The sequence below is a fragment of the Oncorhynchus gorbuscha genome, unplaced genomic scaffold (genome assembly GCF_021184085.1).
Source record: "Oncorhynchus gorbuscha isolate QuinsamMale2020 ecotype Even-year unplaced genomic scaffold, OgorEven_v1.0 Un_scaffold_370, whole genome shotgun sequence".
In the NCBI taxonomy this organism is placed as follows: domain Eukaryota; kingdom Metazoa; phylum Chordata; class Actinopteri; order Salmoniformes; family Salmonidae; genus Oncorhynchus; species Oncorhynchus gorbuscha.
Genome location: NW_025745222.1, coordinates 525,299 through 542,481, shown reverse-complemented (window position 1 = coordinate 542,481; position 17,183 = coordinate 525,299). Strand labels below are relative to the sequence as shown.

The following is a 17,183-nucleotide window of genomic DNA, read 5'->3' as shown; positions in this document are numbered from 1 at the left end:
TTGGTTAAAAAAGGGCTTGTAATTACGCATTTCACTGTAAGGTCTAGCTACACCTGTTGTATTCGGCGCATGTGACAAATACAATTTGATTTGAGGTGCCGGTATTCAGCGTCTTGAGCTTCTGCCCAAGTCAAGCACTGTCGATAGAACATATACTTACTTGAATGAACCTATGGCCGGTTTATGTTTTTGGGATATCGGGCTATGGACTTAATTGGGTTGGAATGGTTCCGTTCCACACGTTCTAGATTTGCAGCGTAACTTTCCGATGGACCAATCCTGGACAGCCCAGGGACCAGCCAAGGTTATGTCAGCACTCATGGGCGTGATTATTATTGTTTGAATAATTAATGCAAGGCATCATGGGCATACTTGAAAGTGAGTTTTATTTAGTCACCATCTCTAGTATCTCAACTTGCATAAAACTTTTACACTGTGTAGTCCTTAAATTAGTACAACATGGTAAAATAAAACAATACAAAAGGCTTAAACGGTCATTTATATATTTGAACGAAGTGCAGTTACCATGACAACCATATAAAACTGTTTCACATACAACTGTCTGTCCATCAAACCAGAGAAAGAAATAATAAACTTGCCTCTTAATATATTTGCTTATTTAAACTTGCCTCTTAATATATTTGCTTATTTAAACTTGCCTCTTAATATCTTTGCTTATTTAAACTTGACTCTAATATCTTTGCTTATTTAAACTTGCCTCTTAATATCTTTGCTTATTTAAACTCTAATATCTTTGCTTATTTAAACCTCTAATATATTTGCTTATTTAAACTTGCCTCTTAATATCTTTGCTTATTTAAACTTGACTCTAATATCTTTGCTTATTTAAACTTGCCTCTTAATATCTTTGCTTATTTAAACTTGACTCTAATATCTTTGCTTATTTAAACTTGACTCTTAATATCTTTGCTTATTTAAACTCTAATATCTTTGCTTATTTAAACCTCTAATATCTTTGCTTATTTAAACCTCTAATATCTTTGCTTATTTAAATACCTAGGATAGGATAAGTAATCCTTCTCACCCCCCCCCCCCCCCTTTAAGATTTAGATGCACTATTGTAAAGTGACTGTTCTACTGGATGTCATAAGGTGAATGCACCAATTTGTAAGTCGCTCTGGATAAGAGCGTCTGCTAAATGACTTAAATGTAATGTAAATGTAAACCTCTAATATATTTGCTTATTTTAACTCTAATATCTTTGCTTATTTAAACCTCTAATATCTTTGCTTATTTAAACTCTAATATCTTTGCTTATTTAAACTCAAATATCTTTGCTTATTTAAACTCTAATATCTTTGCTTATTTAAACTCAAATATCTTTGCTTATTTAAACTCAAATATCTTTGCTTATTTAAACTCAAATATCTTTGCTTATTTAAACTCAAATATCTTTGCTTATTTAAACTCAAATATCTTTGCTTGTGAAAGTCGACTGTGCCGTCTACATACGGAAGTAGAGTGAAGGGACACAAGTGTCCGCTGGTCAAGTGCTTCTGTAAATTCACGTGCACCACCGTCAACTAAAGACAACAAAACAGACAGGAAGATGCGATTAAGTTATTCTGACTCTCTACACTAGTAAATAAAAAACAAAAAACTCACAGTGGAAGTGAGCCGATACAAGGTAAGAAACTACTTGTTTTGTTTCGCTAAAGACCACAAGCGCTGCTCGTCTTGTCATATAAAACTGACAAATCACAGTAGTTTTGATGATAATGATGATGATGGCAGAAGCCCCGTCCGGAGTACCCATTAAGGGGAAATGCTTCGGCCGGTAGGGATGCTTCGAAAGCGGCTTGAAATCAGAGGAGAGCTGGGTGTTCCAACCGGCCTCGGGTCTCCTGTGATTGTTCCTGTGGCGCTTTTACTTTCAGGAATTCACAAACTCACTCAAATGTTCTCTCTTTAATAGGCTACTAATTCCAGCGTCTCTGGCAGACTGATTAGTCAGATTGATTTATAGTACATTTTAATGAGTCGCTTGTCTGCCTGGTCCAAATCCTACTGAACGCCTCGCTGTGCCATGTATACTCATGGTGTGAATGTCTTCTGCTATGCGAACTGGCATAATGTTTATTTGTTTTTTAATATGTTTTGCTATGTGATGTTGAGCATTAACTCATGCCGCGTTTAAAACAACTGGGATGTCAGAATTCAATGCGTGTAGTGTGTGTGTGTGTGTGTGTGTGTGTGTGTGTGTGTGTGTGTGTGTGTGTGTGTGTGTGTGTGTGTGTGTAGAGTGTGTGTGGTTGTAGAGTGTGTGTGGTTGTAGAGTGTGTGTGGTTGTAGAGTGTGTGTGGTTGTAGAGTGTGTGTGTGTGGTTGTAGAGTGTGTGTGGTTGTAGAGTGTGTGTGTGTGGTTGTAGAGTGTGTGTGTGTGTGGTTGTAGAGTGTGTGTGTGTGGTTGTAGAGTGTGTGTGTGTGTGGTTGTAGAGTGTGTGTGTGTGTGTGTGTGTGTGTGTGTGTGTGTGTGTGTGTGTGTGTGTGTGTGTGTGTGTGTGGTTGTAGTGTGTGTGTGTGTGTGGTTGTAGTGTGTGTGTGTGTGTGTGGTTGTAGAGTGTGTGTGTGTGTGTGTGGTTGTAGACTCTACAACCACACACACACAGTGTGTGTGTCTACAACCACACACACACACTCTACAACCACACACACACTACAGTGTGTGTGTGTGTGGTTGTAGAGTGTGTGTGTGTGTGTGTGTGTGTGGTTGTACAGTGTGTGTGTGTGTGTCTACAACCACACACACACACACACACACACTCTACAACCACACACACACACACACACTCTACAACCACACACACACACACACACACTCTACAACCACCACACAGAGTGTGTGTGTGGTTGTACACTCTGTGTGTGTGTGTGTGTGGTTGTAGACACTCTACAACCACACACACACACACTCTACAGAGTGTGTGTGTGTGTGGTTGTAGAGTGTGTGTGTGTGTGGTTGTAGAGTGTGTGTGTGTGTGGTTGTAGAGTGTGTGTGTGTGTGTGTGTGGTTGTAGAGTGTGTGTGTGTGTGTGTGTGGTTGTAGAGTGTGTGTGTGTGTGTGTGTGTGGTTGTAGAGTGTGTGTAGAGTGTGTGTGTGTGTGGTTGTAGAGTGTGTGTGTGTGTGTGTGGTTGTAGAGAGTGTGTGTGGGGTTGTGGTTGTAAATCAGGGGTGGGCAACTCCAGTCCTCGAGGGCCTGATTTGGTTTGTCACTTTTCACCAGCAAAAACGGCTGATAAATCACATTGCATCCAAACTGAAGATCAGGAGATTATTGGAGTGTTAGGTGTCATAGTTTTGCCCCAGGTATCAGGCCCCTGAGGACTGGAGTTGCCTCGGCCTGTTGTAGAGTGTGTGTGTGGTTGTAGAGTGTGTGTGTGGTTGTAGAGTGTGTGTGTGTGTGTGTGTGGTTGTAGTGTGTGTGTGTGTGTGGGGTTGTCTGCTAAAGGACTTAAATGTAATGTAAATGGGTTGTAGTGTGTGTGTGGGGTTGCAGTGTGTGTGGGGTTGCAGTGTGTGTGGGGTTGCAGTGTGTGTGTGTGGGGTTGTGTGTGTGTGTGTGTGTGTGGGGGGGTTGTAGTGTGTGTGTGTGTGGGGTTGTAGTGTGTGTGTGGGGGGTGTAGTGTGTGTGTGTGTGTGTGGGGTTGTAGTGTGTGTGTGTGGGGGGTTGTAGTGTGTGTGTGTGTGTGTGTGTGTTTGAAGAGTATGTGTTTGTCTCTGAGCTGCACAGCTCTGTATTGATCCTCTGTATATATTTCTATTAGAGACAGCTCTGTATTGATCCTCTGTATATATTTATATTAGAGACAGCTCTGTATTGATCCTCTGTATTGATCCTCTGTATATATTTATATTAGAGACAGCTCTGTATTGATCCTCTGTATATATTTCTACTAGAGACAGCTCTGTATTGATCCTCTGTATATATTTCTACTAGAGACAGCTCTGTATTGATCCTCTGTATATATTTATATTAGAGACAGCTCTGTATTGATCCTCTGTATTGATCCTCTGTATATATTTCTATTAGAGACAGCTCTGTATTGATCCTCTGTATATATTTATATTAGAGACAGCTCTGTATTGATCCTCTGTATATATTTATAGTAGAGACAGCTCTGTATTGAGCCTCTGCATTGAGCCTCTGTATATATTTCTATTAGAGACAGCTCTGTATTGATCCTCTGTATATATTTATATTAGAGACAGCATTAGACAGTGTGTCTATATCCTACTGTAGTAGAGAGGTCTGTATGTAGACTACATTCTGCTAGGTGTGTCTGTATCCTACTGTAGTAGAGAGGTCTGTATGTAGACTACATTCTGCTAGGTGTGTCTATATCCTACTGTAGTAGAGGTCTGTATGTAGACTACATTCTGCTAGGTGTGTCTGTATCCTACTGTAGTAGAGGTCTGTTGTATGTAGGGTGTGTCCATTGGGTTATTCAGGAAGGTGACTGGATGGTTGTTGCCCGTAGCCCGGAGAGCTGGGAAGAAATGGGATGATTCCTCTGAGAAGAAATGGGATGGGTCCTCGGAAGAAATGGGATGGGTCCTCGGGGAAGAAATGGGATGGGTCCTCGGAAGAAATGGGATGGGTCCTCGGAAGAAATGGGATGGGTCCTCGGAAGAAATGGGATGGGTCCTCGGAAGAAATGGGATGGGTCCTCGGAAGAAATGGGATGGGTCCTCGGAAGAAATGGGATGGGTCCTCGGAAGAAATGGGATGGGTCCTCGGAAGAAATGGGATGGGTCCTCGGAAGAAATGGGATGGGTCCTCGGAAGAAATGGGATGGGTCCTCGGAAGAAATGGGATGGGTCCTCGGAAGAAATGGGATGGGTCCTCGGGGAAGAAATGGGATGGGTCCTCGGGGAAGAAATGGGATGGGTCCTCGGGGAAGAAATGGGATGGGTCCTCGGAAGAAATGGGATGGGTCCTCGGGAGAAGAGAGGGAAGAGAAGGGATGTGATCAATCACATTTATTCATAAAGCCCTTCTTACATCAGCTGATATCTCAAAGTGCTGTACAGAAACCCAGCCTAAAACCCCCAAACAGCAAGCAATGCAGCTGTAGGAGCACGGTGGCTAGGAAAAACTCCCTAGTAAGGCCAGACCTCTAGGAAGAAACCTAGAGAGGGGTGGCCAGTCCTCTTCTGACTGTGCCGGGTAGAGAGGAACCAGGCTATGAGGGGTGGCCAGTCCTCTTTTGGCTGTGCCTGGTGTAGATTAGAAACTTAGAGAGGAACCAGGCTATGGGGGTTGGCCAGTCCTCTTCTGGCTGTGCCGGGTGGAGATTATAACAGAACATGGTCAAGATGATTGGTCCTCGGGGATCCACTCAGCCATTAACAATCTCTGGGAATGCTGCAATGCAGATGGAGATGGAGAGAGGAGAGGTGACCGGGAAGAGAGGAGATGAGGAACAGACTGAGTTCTTCTCAGTTGGTTCTAAGCACACTTTAGGGTTCCTTTGGTCCCTCTGTAGGGTGCGGTCCCTCTGTAGGGTGCGGTCCCTCTGTAGGGTGCGGTCCCTCTGTAGGGTCCGGTCCCTCTGTAGGGTCCGGTCCCTCTGTAGGGTCCGGTCCCTCTGTAGGGTCCCTCTGTAGGGTCCGTCTGTAGTGTCCGGTCCCTCTGTAGGGTCCGGTCCCTCTGTAGGGTCCCTCTGTAGTGTCCGGTCCCTCTGTAGGGTCCGGTCCCTCTGTAGGGTCCGTCTGTAGGGTCCATCTGTAGTGTCCGGTCCCTCTGTAGGGTCCGGTCCCTCTGTAGGGTCCGTCTGTAGTGTCCGGTCCCTCTGTAGGGTCCGGTCCCTCTGTAGGGTCCCTCTGTAGGGTCCGTCTGTAGTGTCCGGTCCCTCTGTAGGGTCCGTCTGTAGTGTCCGGTCCGTCTGTAGTGTCCGGTCCGTCTGTAGGGTCCGGTCCCTCTGTAGGGTCCCTCTGTAGGGTGCGGTCCCTCTGTAGGGTCCAGTTCATTAGATGAGAGAGACAGTGTCCATCTCCTCATTGCTCTCTAATTCATTAGATGAGAGAGACAGTGTCCTCATTGCTCTCTAATTCATTAGATGAGAGAGACAGTGTCCTCATTGCTCTCTAATTCATTAGATGAGAGAGACAGTGTCCTCATTGCTCTCTAATTCATTAGATGAGAGAGACAGTGTCCTCATTGCTCTCTAATTCATTAGATGAGAGAGACAGTGTCCTCATTGCTCTCTAATTCATTAGATGAGAGAGACAGTGTCCATCTCCTCATTGCTCTCTAATTCATTAGATGAGAGAGACAGTGTCCATCTCCTCATTGCTCTCTAATTCATTAGATGAGAGAATAATGAATGCCTCACACACACACACCTTATTGTCCTATACCACCAGAATATTCTATTTTCCATATGTGTAAAATGTTGCCTGGTTTGTGCATAAAGCGTTTAACAGAATAAATTCCCTTTCGTATGGATGAAGAACTGTGTGTGTGTTTCTATGTGGAGGTGGTCATTTTATACACACAGAGATAGTGGACCAATTACGTGCTCCGTTGAGAGCGAGAGAGAGAGAGAACTCCTACACCGTGTTCTTTTGGAAACCGAACGGAGTTCTGTCTCTCTCTCTCTATTCTTCCTCCGTTCTCTCTCTCCCTCTTCTTCTCCTCCTCAAGCCTCTCTTCCTCAGTTGTAACCGTGGGGTTTCGTAGAGAGCCGTAGTACAGTAAGCGACGGTAACTAGGTACGAGCTCCGGGACATTTCTCCCGGTCTCCAGAGCCTGGATGTCAACCAGCGGCTCCTCTTCTCTGCGGAAAGACTTCGATGTGAAGCAGATCCTCCGGAGTCGATGGAGGTGGTTCGGTCACCCGGCTGTTCCCCCGCCCCACAACCCCCCGCTAGGAGACTTCTTTACCGGGAGAGGAACAGGAGCCAGCCCCGGAGAGTACCAGAGCCCCTCTGTTAGTGTCTGTTCTACCAGTAACGGAACCGGTACAGGAAATAACTGCATAGTAGCAGTTGGAACTAGCGGTAACGGTAGTTGTAGTGGTAATAGTTCATGCAACGCCAATAACTGCAAATTTATGGATAATTCTGTTGGGAGTCCCACTGATAACCTCCCGGTAACAGCGTTTGCAGCCGCGGCAGCTGGACATTCCTCTTGTCCGCGGTCCTTCAGCCAACCGGAGTGGGTCACCCGGTTGTCTGTCTCTCACTCTCGGCCGGTAACAGACGTAGAGCGCCCCGCGGACGGCTCGTCGCTCCTCCAACCGGCGGTACCGGAGGCGTTTGTTCCCGTGGCTGAAGAGGAGACGGGACTGACCGGAACCGAGAGTAATAATAACCGCGACGACACTGCCTCCAGCTCCTGCAGGTATGAGGAGAATGAGTTGAGCTTGTTGTCTCCTCTCTGTGCTTTAACGTAGGTCTGTGTTTCAGCTAACTTTCTGTTAGCTTTCCGTTAGCTTGACTACTTTCTGTTAGCTTTCTGTTAGCCTGCCTACTTTCTGTTAGCCTGCCTACTTTCTGTTAGCCTGCCTACTTTCTGTTAGCCTGTCTACTTTCTGTTAGCCTGTCTACTTTCTGTTAGCCTGCCTACTTTCTGTTAGCCTGCCTACTTTCTGTTAGCCTGCCTACTTTCTGTTAGCCTGCCTACTTTCTGTTAGCCTGCCTACTTTCTGTTAGCCTGCCTACTTTCTGTTAGCCTGCCTACTTTCTGTTAGCCTGCCTACTTTCTGTTAGCCTGCCTACTTTCTGTTAGCCCGCCTACTTTCTGTTAGCTTTCTGTTAGCCTGCCTATTTTCTGTTAGCTTTCTGTTAGCCTGCCTATTTTCTGTTAGCTTTCTGTTAGCCTGCCTATTTTCTGTTAGCCTGACTACTTTCTGTTAGCCCGCCTACTTTCTGTTAGCCTGACTGCTTTCTGTTAGCCTGCCTGCTTTCTGTTAGCCTGCCTGCTTTCTGTTAGCCTGCCTGCTTTCTGTTAGCCTGCCTACTTTCTGTTAGCCTGCCTACTTTCTGTTAGCCTGCCTACTTTCTGTTAGCCTGCCTACTTTCTGTTAGCCTGCCTACTTTCTGTTAGCTTTCTGTTAGCCTGCCTACTTTCTGTTAACCTGCCTGCTTTCTGTTAGCTTTCTGTTAGCCTGCCTACTTTCTGTTAGCCTGCCTACTTTCTGTTAGCCTGCCTACTTTCTGTTAGCTTTCTGTTAGCTTTCTGTTAGCCTGCCTACTTTCTGTTAGCCTGCCTACTTTCTGTTAGCCTGCCTACTTTCTGTTAGCTTTCTGTTAGCCTGCCTACTTTCTGTTAGCCTGACTACTTTCTGTTAGCTTTCTGTTAGCCTGCCTACTTTCTGTTAGCCTGCCTACTTTCTGTACAAAGTTAAATTCTCTATAGGTTTTTACTGAATGGTCAACTTTGTATAGCAAGCAGCATTCAACATATGACACTCTCTGTGGGTCTACCGTATATAGGAGGCTCTCTGTGGGTCTACCGTATATAGGAGGCTCGCTGTGGATCTACTGTATATAGGAGGCTCGCTGTGGGTCTACTGTATATAGGAGGCTCTCTGTGGGTCTACTGTATATAGGAGGCTCTCTGTGGGTCTACTGTATATAGGAGGCTCTCTGTGGGTCTACTGTATATAGGAGGCTCGCTGTGGGTCTACTGTATATAGGAGGCTCGCTGTGGGTCTACCGTATATAGGAGGCTCGCTGTGGGTCTACTGTATATAGGAGGCTCTCTGTGGGTCTACCGTATATAGGAGGCTCTCTGTGGGTCTACTGTATATAGGAGGCTCTCTGTGGGTCTACCGTATATAGGAGGCTCTCTGTGGGTCTACCGTATATAGGAGGCTCTCTGTGGGTCTACCGTATATAGGAGGCTCTCTGTGGGTCTACCGTATATAGGAGGCTCTCTGTGGGTCTACCGTATATAGGAGGCTCTCTGTGGGTCTACTGTATATAGGAGGCTCTCTGTGGGTCTACTGTATATAGGAGGCTCTCTGTGGGTCTACCGTATATAGGAGGCTCGCTGTAGGTCTACTGTATATAGGAGGCTCTCTGTGGGTCTACCGTATATAGGAGGCTCGCTGTAGGTCTAGTTCAAACCCCCCGAGCTGACAAGGTACAAATCTGTCGTTCTGCCCCTGAACAGGCAGTTAACAACACTGTTCCTAGGCCGTCATTGAAAATAAGAATTTGTTCTTAACTGGGTTAAGTTAAATAAAGGTTTAAAAAAAAGAGGGTGAAAAAAGAGCAGACAATATCCCTATTTTAAAGGTAAATAAAGGTATACTTTTATGACTGCTGAATACCAACTATTAATCTTTTCAAACCCAGAGTCATTGGAAGAACAGGAAGTTACCAAACCACAGAAGAAGTAAATAATATGGCTAGCTAGCAAACTTGGAAACAATGACCCATTCCTATAAGTGTGTACTATTTTTAAGTAGTGATAAATAATACCCATTTTTTTTTATTTATTTTTTTATGACTGTTGCCACCTGTTTTTAAGTTTATTGTGATGGTAATGACGTTTGTTTTATATTATCTTTGTTATAGGTCGCTAGCTTTTAGCTAGCTACAGTGGTACCGTCAACCTAGCCTAGCTTTTAGCTAGCTACAGTGGTACCGTCAACCTAGCCTAGATTTTAGCTAGCTACAGTGGTATCTTCAACCTAGCCTAGCTTTTAGCTAGCTACAGTGGTATCTTCAACCTAGCCTAGCTTTTAGCTAGCTACAGTGGTATTTTCAACCTAGCCTAGCTTTTAGCTAGCTACAGTGGTATTTTCAACCTACAGTGGTATTTTCAGCCTAGCTTTTAGCTAGCTACTGTGGTATTTTCAACCTAGCCTAGCTTTTAGCTTGCTACAGTGATATTTTCAACCTAGCCTAGCTTTTAGCTTGCTACAGTGATATTTTCAACCTAGCCTAGCTTTTAGCTTGCTACAGTGATATTTTCAACCTAGCCTAGCTTTTAGCTAGCTACAGTGGTACCGTCAACCTAGCCTAGTTTTTAGCTAGCTACAGTGGTACCGTCAACCTAGCCTAGCTTTTAGCTTGCTGCTCGGCAGTGCAAGCTCGTTTGACTTTCTATGAAGTTTGAGAAACAAGTTGAAGCTAAAGTAACTAAACAAAACATGTTTTATTATCATCTAAAACTATATATATTTATCCTGTTCTTGAATGACAAGGTCACAGTGTGTGTCATGCTATGGTCTTGGTTGCCATAGACCCGACAATTAAAACACTATCTTGATGTGTACATCGTGTCTTACTCTCGCAGGTGAACACTAGTTAAATAAACTCAATAAAATGTGTGTGTGTGTGTGTGTGTGTGTGTGTGTGTGTGTGTGTGTGTGTGTGTGTGTGTGTGTGTGTGTGTGTGTGTGTGTGTATAGGACTTCCAACAGCAGCGCAACGCTGTCCTCATGTGTGTCGATGGAACCGTGTGTGTCCCCCGACGAGTGTGTGTCCCCCGACGAGTGTGTGTCCCCCGACGAGTGTGTGTACACGGCTCACGCACACGCAGACCTGACCTTCAGCAGGATGGAGACCTACCTCCGAACCAAGCAGCTGTGTGACGTCACTCTGGTGGCAGGGGACAGGAGGATACCTGCTCACAGGTAACACACACACACACACACACACAGTTGAAGAAGGAAGTTTACATACACTTAGGTTGGAGTCATTTAAAACTCGTTTTTTCCATCCACTCCAACATAATGTCTTGTTAACAAACTATTGTTTTGGCAAGTCGGTTAGGACATCTACTTTGTGCATGAAACAAAAAATAGAACTGTTTGGCCACAATGACCATCGTTATGCTTGTAGGAAAAAGGGGGGAGGCTGCAAGCCGAAGAACAACATCCCAACCGTGAAGCACGGGGGTGGCAGCATCATGTTTTTGGGGTGCTTTGTTGCAGGAGGGACTGGTGCACTTTTTCAAAATAGATGGCATCACGAGGAAGGAAAATGATGTGGATATATTGAAGCAAACATCTCAAGACATCAGTCAGGAAGTTAAAGCTTGGTTGCAAATGTGTCTTCCAAATGGACAATGACCCCAAGCATACTTCCAAAGTTGTGGCTTAAGGACAACAAAGTCAAGGTATTGGAGTGGCCATCACTAAGCCCTGACCTCAGTCACATAGAAAATGTATGGGCAGAACTGAAAGTATGTGCAGCAAGGGGAGGCCTACAAACCTGACTCCGTTACACCAGCTCTGTCAGGAGGAATTGGCCAAAATTCACCCAACTTATTGTAGGAAGCTTGTGGAAGGCTACCCGACACGTTTGACCCAAGTTAAACAATTTAAAGGCAATGCTACCAAATACTAATTGAGTGTATGTAACCTTCTGACCCACTGGGTGATGTGATGAAAGAAATAAAAGCTGAAATAAATCATTCTCTCTATTATTCTGACATTTCACATTCTTAAAATAAATTGGTGATCCTAACTGACCTAAAACAGGGAATTGTACTAGGATTAAATGTCAGGAATTGTGAAAAAAATTAGTTTTTAGCTAGCTCAGTGCTGCCCCCTCTCGTTGATTAACTATAGTTTAAGGCTGACCAGGGTACTGCAGGCTAGCTCAGTGCTGCCCCCTCTCATTGACTAACTCAGTGCTGACCCCTCTAGTTGACTAGCTCAGTGCTGACCCCCTCTCGTTGACTAGCTCAGTGCTGCCCCCTCTAGTTGACTAGCTCAGTGCTGCCCCCTCTAGTTGACTAGCTCAGTGCTGCCCCCTCTAGTTGACTAGCTCAGTGCTGCCCCCTCTAGTTGACTAGCTCAGTGCTGCCCCCTCTAGTTGACTAGCTCAGTGCTGCCCCCTCTAGTTGACTAGCTCAGTGCTGCCCCCTCTCGTTGACTAGCTCAGTGCTGCCCCCTCTAGTTGACTAGCTCAGTGCTGCCCCCTCTAGTTGACTAGCTCAGTGCTGCCCCCTCTAGTTGACTAGCTCAGTGCTGCCCCCTCTAGTTGACTAGCTCAGTGCTGCCCCCTCTCGTTGACTAGCTCAGTGCTGACCCCTCTCGTTGACTAGCTCAGTGCTGACCCCTCTCGTTGACTAGCTCAGTGCTGCCCCCTCTCGTTGACTAGCTCAGTGCTGCCCCCTCTAGTTGACTAGCTCAGTGCTGACCCCTCTAGTTGACTAGCTCAGTGCTGCCCCCTCTCGTTGACTAGCTCAGTGCTGCCCCCTCTCGTTGACTAGCTCAGAGCTGCCCCCTCTCGTTGACTAGCTCAGAGCTGCCCCCCTCTCGTTGACTAGCTCAGAGCTGCCCCCTCTCGTTGACTAGCTCAGAGCTGCCCCCCCGTTGACTAGCTCAGTGCTGCCCCCTCTCGTTGACTAGCTCAGTGCTGCCCCCTCTCGTTGACTAGCTCAGTGCTGCCCCCTCTCGTTGACTAACTCAGTGCTGCCCCCTCTAGTTGACTAGCTCAGTGCTGCCCCCTCTAGTTGACTAGCTCAGTGCTGCCCCCTCTAGTTGACTAGCTCAGTGCTGCCCCCTCTCGTTGACTAGCTCAGTGCTGCCCCCTCTAGTTGACTAGCTCAGTGCTGCCCCCTCTAGTTGACTAGCTCAGTGCTGCCCCCTCTAGTTGACTAGCTCAGTGCTGCCCCTCTAGTTGACTAGCTCAGTGCTGACCCCCTCTAGTTGACTAGCTCAGAGCTGCCCCCTCTCGTTGACTAGCTCAGTGCTGCCCCTCTACTCAGTGCTGCCCCCTCTCGTTGACTAGCTCAGTGCTGCCCCCTCTCGTTGACTAGCTCAGTGCTGCCCCCTCTCGTTGACTAGCTCAGTGCTGCCCCCTCTAGTTGACTAGCTCAGTGCTGCCCCCCTAGTTGACTAGCTCAGTGCTCAGTGCTGACCCCCTCTCGTTGACTAGCTCAGTGCTGCCCCCTAGTTGACTAGCTCAGTGCTGCCCCCTCTAGTTGACTAGCTCAGTGCTGCCCCCTCTAGTTGACTAGCTCAGTGCTGCCCCCTCTCGTTGACTAGCTCAGTGCTGCCCCCTCTCGTTGACTAGCTCAGTGCTGCCCCTCTAGTTGACTAGCTCAGTGCTGCCCCCCTCTAGTTGACTAGCTCAGTGCTGACCCCCTCTCGTTGACTAGCTCAGTGCTGACCCCTCTAGTTGACTAGCTCAGTGCTGCCCCCTCTAGTTGACTAGCTCAGTGCTGCCCCCTCTCGTTGACTAGCTCAGTGCTGACCCCTCTCGTTGACTAGCTCAGTGCTGACCCCTCTCGTTGACTAGCTCAGAGCTGCCCCCCTCTAGTTGACTAGCTCAGTGCTGCCCCCTCTCGTTGACTAGCTCAGTGCTGACCCCTCTAGTTGACTAGCTCAGTGCTGCCCCCTCTCGTTGATTTAACTATAGTTTAAGGCTGACCAGGGTACTGCAGACTAGCTCAGTGACTGTATTTGGCTAAGGTGTATGTAAACTTCGGACTAAAACTGCACACACACACACACGTATAAATATATAATTGTATATATAAATGCCATTTGTAATCAGCACCTGTTTGGAACACATAGCTTTATCTTCTATTTTTAACTATTCACTTTTATTCCACACATCTGACTTCCTTTTACCTCCAGTGAACACGCCCCCTGTGTTTGATTGGACAGCTTCTACCTCCAGTGAACACGCCCCCTGTTTTGATTTGACAGCTTTAACCTCCAGTGAACACGCCCCCTGTTTTGATTTGACAGCTTCTACCTCCAGTGAACACGCCCCCTGTTTTGATTTGACAGCTTTAACCTCCAGTGAACACGCCCCCTGTTTTGATTTGACAGCTTCTACCTCCAGTGAACACGCCCCCTGTTTTGATTGGACAGCTTTTACCTCCAGTGAACACGCCCCCTGTTTTGATTTTACAGTGTCTTCGGGAAAGGACTCAGACCCCCCTCTCGACTGTTTCCACATTTAATGTTACATACATTCTAAAATATATTTAAATTAATACACTGCCTCATCGATCTACACACAGTACCCCATAATGACATCACAATACCCCATAATGACATCACAATACCCCATAATGACATCACAATACCCCATAATGACATCGCAGTACCCCATAATGACATCGCAGTACCCCATAATGACATCGCAGTACCCCATAATGACATCGCAGTACCCCGTAATGACATCGCAGTAGCCCGTAATGACATCGCAGTAGCCCGTAATGACATCGCAGTAGCCCGTAATGACATCGCAGTAGCCCGTAATGACATCGCAGTAGCCCGTAATGACATCGCAGTACCCCGTAATGACATCGCAGTACCCCGTAATGACAAAGCGAAAATAGTTTTTTTTGTGGAAATCTATTAAAAATCAAAAAACGGAAATACCTTATTTACAGTATTCAGACCCTTTGCTATGAGCCTTTAAATTGAGCTCAGGTGCATCCTGTTTCCATTGATCATCCTTGAGATGTTTCTATAAATTAATTGGAGTCCACATGTGGTAAATTCAATTGATATGGACATGATTTTGGAAAGGCAGTCATCTTTCTATATATGGTCCCACAGCTGACAGTGCAGGTCAGAGCAAAAACCCAAGGTGGAAGGAATAGTCCGTAGAGCTCAGAGACAGGATTGTGTTGATGCACAGATCTGAGGAAGGGTACCAACAAATGTCTGCAGCATTGAAGGTCCCCAAGAACACAGTGGCCTCCATCATTCTTAAATGGAAGAAGTTTGGAACCACTAAAACTCTTCTAAGATCTGGCCACCCGGTCAAACTGACCAATCAGGGGAGAAAGGCCTTGGTCAGGGACGTGACCAAGATCCCAATGGTCACTCTTGACAGAGCTCCAGAGTTCCTCTGTGGAGAAGGGAGAATTTTCCAGAAGGACTCCACCAATCGGGCCTTCATGGTAGAGTGGCCAGACGGAAGCCACATCTCAGTAAAAGACCCATGACAGCCCACTTGGAGTTTGCCAAAAGGCACCTGAAGACACTCAGACCATGAGAAACAAGATTCTCTGGTCTGATGAAATGCTGGATGAAGTGATAAGACTATTCTATAAAATAATTTCTCTGTAATTAATATTACCTGATTGAACTAATCATGTAAATGTAATTAACTAGAAAGCGGGGCACCACGAAATAATGTTTATAGAGCTGTTATCTTCCGAATAAACTCTTAAAGACCTGGTACTCTCTTACATCAATTGCAGTCAATATTTAATCATCACCTTATTCAGTCTCATCTGAAAGTTGTAAATTCTTGGTTATCTTCATGAACCCTGGCTAACAAGTTGAATCAGCAATACAAAATTTGGTTTCATTATTTATTTACTAAATACTTAAACCGTCACACAGAATTACCCATGCACAGGATGGGTCATACATTGATTACTAATGATGTCATAAAATAACATGTCCCTAGTGGACGGAACAGATATGACTGTTGGTTACACAAAGAAAGGGGGGGTTGGGTTTTGAATGAAAGAGCGGGAAGACTGAGGAACAAAAGGAATTTGGTCTCTGATCGGACCTCATGAAGCTATGCTATCGTAAATACAGAATCTTATGCATTCGAAATAACCGCCCATTTTGGAAAAAAGGAAAATGCAAGAAGTATTTACTCTGAGCGGTGCTTCAATACGTTGGTGGTAGATGGAAGGCCGTGTTGCCCAACAGAGCTCTTCCTGTCCTTTGAAGACTGTCTGGTAGAACGGATGCGTTGTAGTACCGTCGTGTGTTTGGTAGAAGAGATACTTTGTCCGTCCTTTCCTCGTCCGCGTTTACAGCAGCTGCTGCTAACTCAACGGCTAGGAGGTATCACTTCTTTAGTGAATAAGAGTTCAAAGTTCATACCAAGTTGCCATACTTGAAGCTCACGCTGAAGTTTACTTCTGTAGTTTGATATTAGCCCCTTTTAACGTCGTCCTCACGTCCCCGGGATCACAAATGTTAATTTCGTTAATAGGGGCTTATGTAGTGGAGAGAGAAGGGCGTGTTTCATAGTTTACAACCAATGTCTGTTCACTTGGGCGGGGCCACGGAGTGAACAGAATTTACCTTATGGAAACAATTCTCGTATTTAGAAGCTAAAATTGACATTTAATCTTTTCACAAATTGCACAACAATTCCATGTGAATCTGATAACTAGAATGTGTAGACTTTCCAAGATACAGTTTATGTCATCCTATCATCAGTAATAATGTCTCGGACGACAACTGGTCTGACATCATTATTCTTTAAGTACCAACGCATATTTTCAACTGGTTAGTAGAGAGAGAGGAAAGGGGGGAAGGTATTTATGGGGGTCATAAACCTGACCAACAGGCCAACGTCATGACAACCGATTGACCTCTTTGGCCTGAATGCCAGGCGTCATGTCTGGAGGAAACCTTGCACCATCCCTACGGTGAAGCATGGTGGTGGCAGCATGATGCCTTGGGGTTTGTTTTTCAGCAGCAGGGACTGGGAGACTCGTCAGCATCGAGGGAAAGGATGAATGGAGAAAAGTACAGACATCCTTGATGAAAACCTGCTCCAGAGCGCTCAGAACCTCAGACTGGGGCTAAGGTTCAACTTCCACTAGGAAAACGACCTTAAGCAGGTTACCAAGACAACCCAAGTGGCTTCGGGAACAAGACTCTGAATGTCCTTCAGTGTCGCATCCGGAGTGTGGAAATTGAACAAATCTCTGCCCCCGATAGTAAATAGTCTAATATATTTGTGCGTGATGAAAGCCTTATTTTAGCCGAACAAAATTCTCTCTTCCGAATAATCTCTGTTTTTTCGCTCTCTCTTTCTCACTCTTTCTCTCTCTGTGCTGAGAGTCCCATTTATAGTGGTTTGAACATCTGAATTTCCCTCACCTTCCTTCCTGTCAGACTGGTCCTGTCTCTCTCTGGTCTAAACATCTGAATTCTCCTTCCTGTCAGACTGGTCCTGTCTCTCTCTCTGGTCTGAACATCTGAATTCTCCTTCCTGTCGGACTGGTCCTCTCTCTGGTCTGAACATCTGAATTCTCCTTCCTGTCAGACTGGTCCTCTCTCTGGTCTGAACATCTGAATTCTCCTTCCTGTCAGACTGGTCCTCTCTCTGGTCTGAACATCTGAATTCTCCTTCCTGTCAGACTGGTCCTCTCTCTGGTCTGAACATCTGAATTCTCCTTCCTGTCAGACTGGTCCTCTCTCTGGTCTGAACATCTGAATTCTCCTTCCTGTCAGACTGGTCCTCTCTCTGGT

At 45.8% G+C, this 17,183-nt stretch overlaps 1 protein-coding gene and 1 non-coding gene across 3 annotated transcripts in view; one reads left to right on the top strand and one right to left on the bottom strand.

Moving 5' to 3' along the window:
- The first annotated feature begins 1,479 nt into the window (after positions 1–1,479).
- Positions 1,480–17,183, top strand: part of LOC124018012 (kelch-like protein 5) — a 44,775-nt gene continuing 29,071 nt past the window's right edge. The window contains exons 1-2 of one of the 2 annotated variants that reach the window (XM_046333268.1): positions 1,480–1,648; positions 10,389–10,613. In XM_046333268.1, coding sequence (XP_046189224.1) covers positions 10,429–10,613 — 185 coding nt within the window. In that variant the 5' untranslated portion in view covers positions 1,480–1,648; positions 10,389–10,428. Of the gene's footprint in view, positions 1,649–6,287; positions 7,367–10,388; positions 10,614–17,183 lie in introns of those variants that run through there. The other variant, XM_046333267.1, reaches the window with a different exon arrangement.
- Positions 2,562–2,818, bottom strand: LOC124018018. Its single transcript, XR_006835550.1, has one exon. It is a non-coding gene; the product is annotated as a small nucleolar RNA SNORA23 (small nucleolar RNA).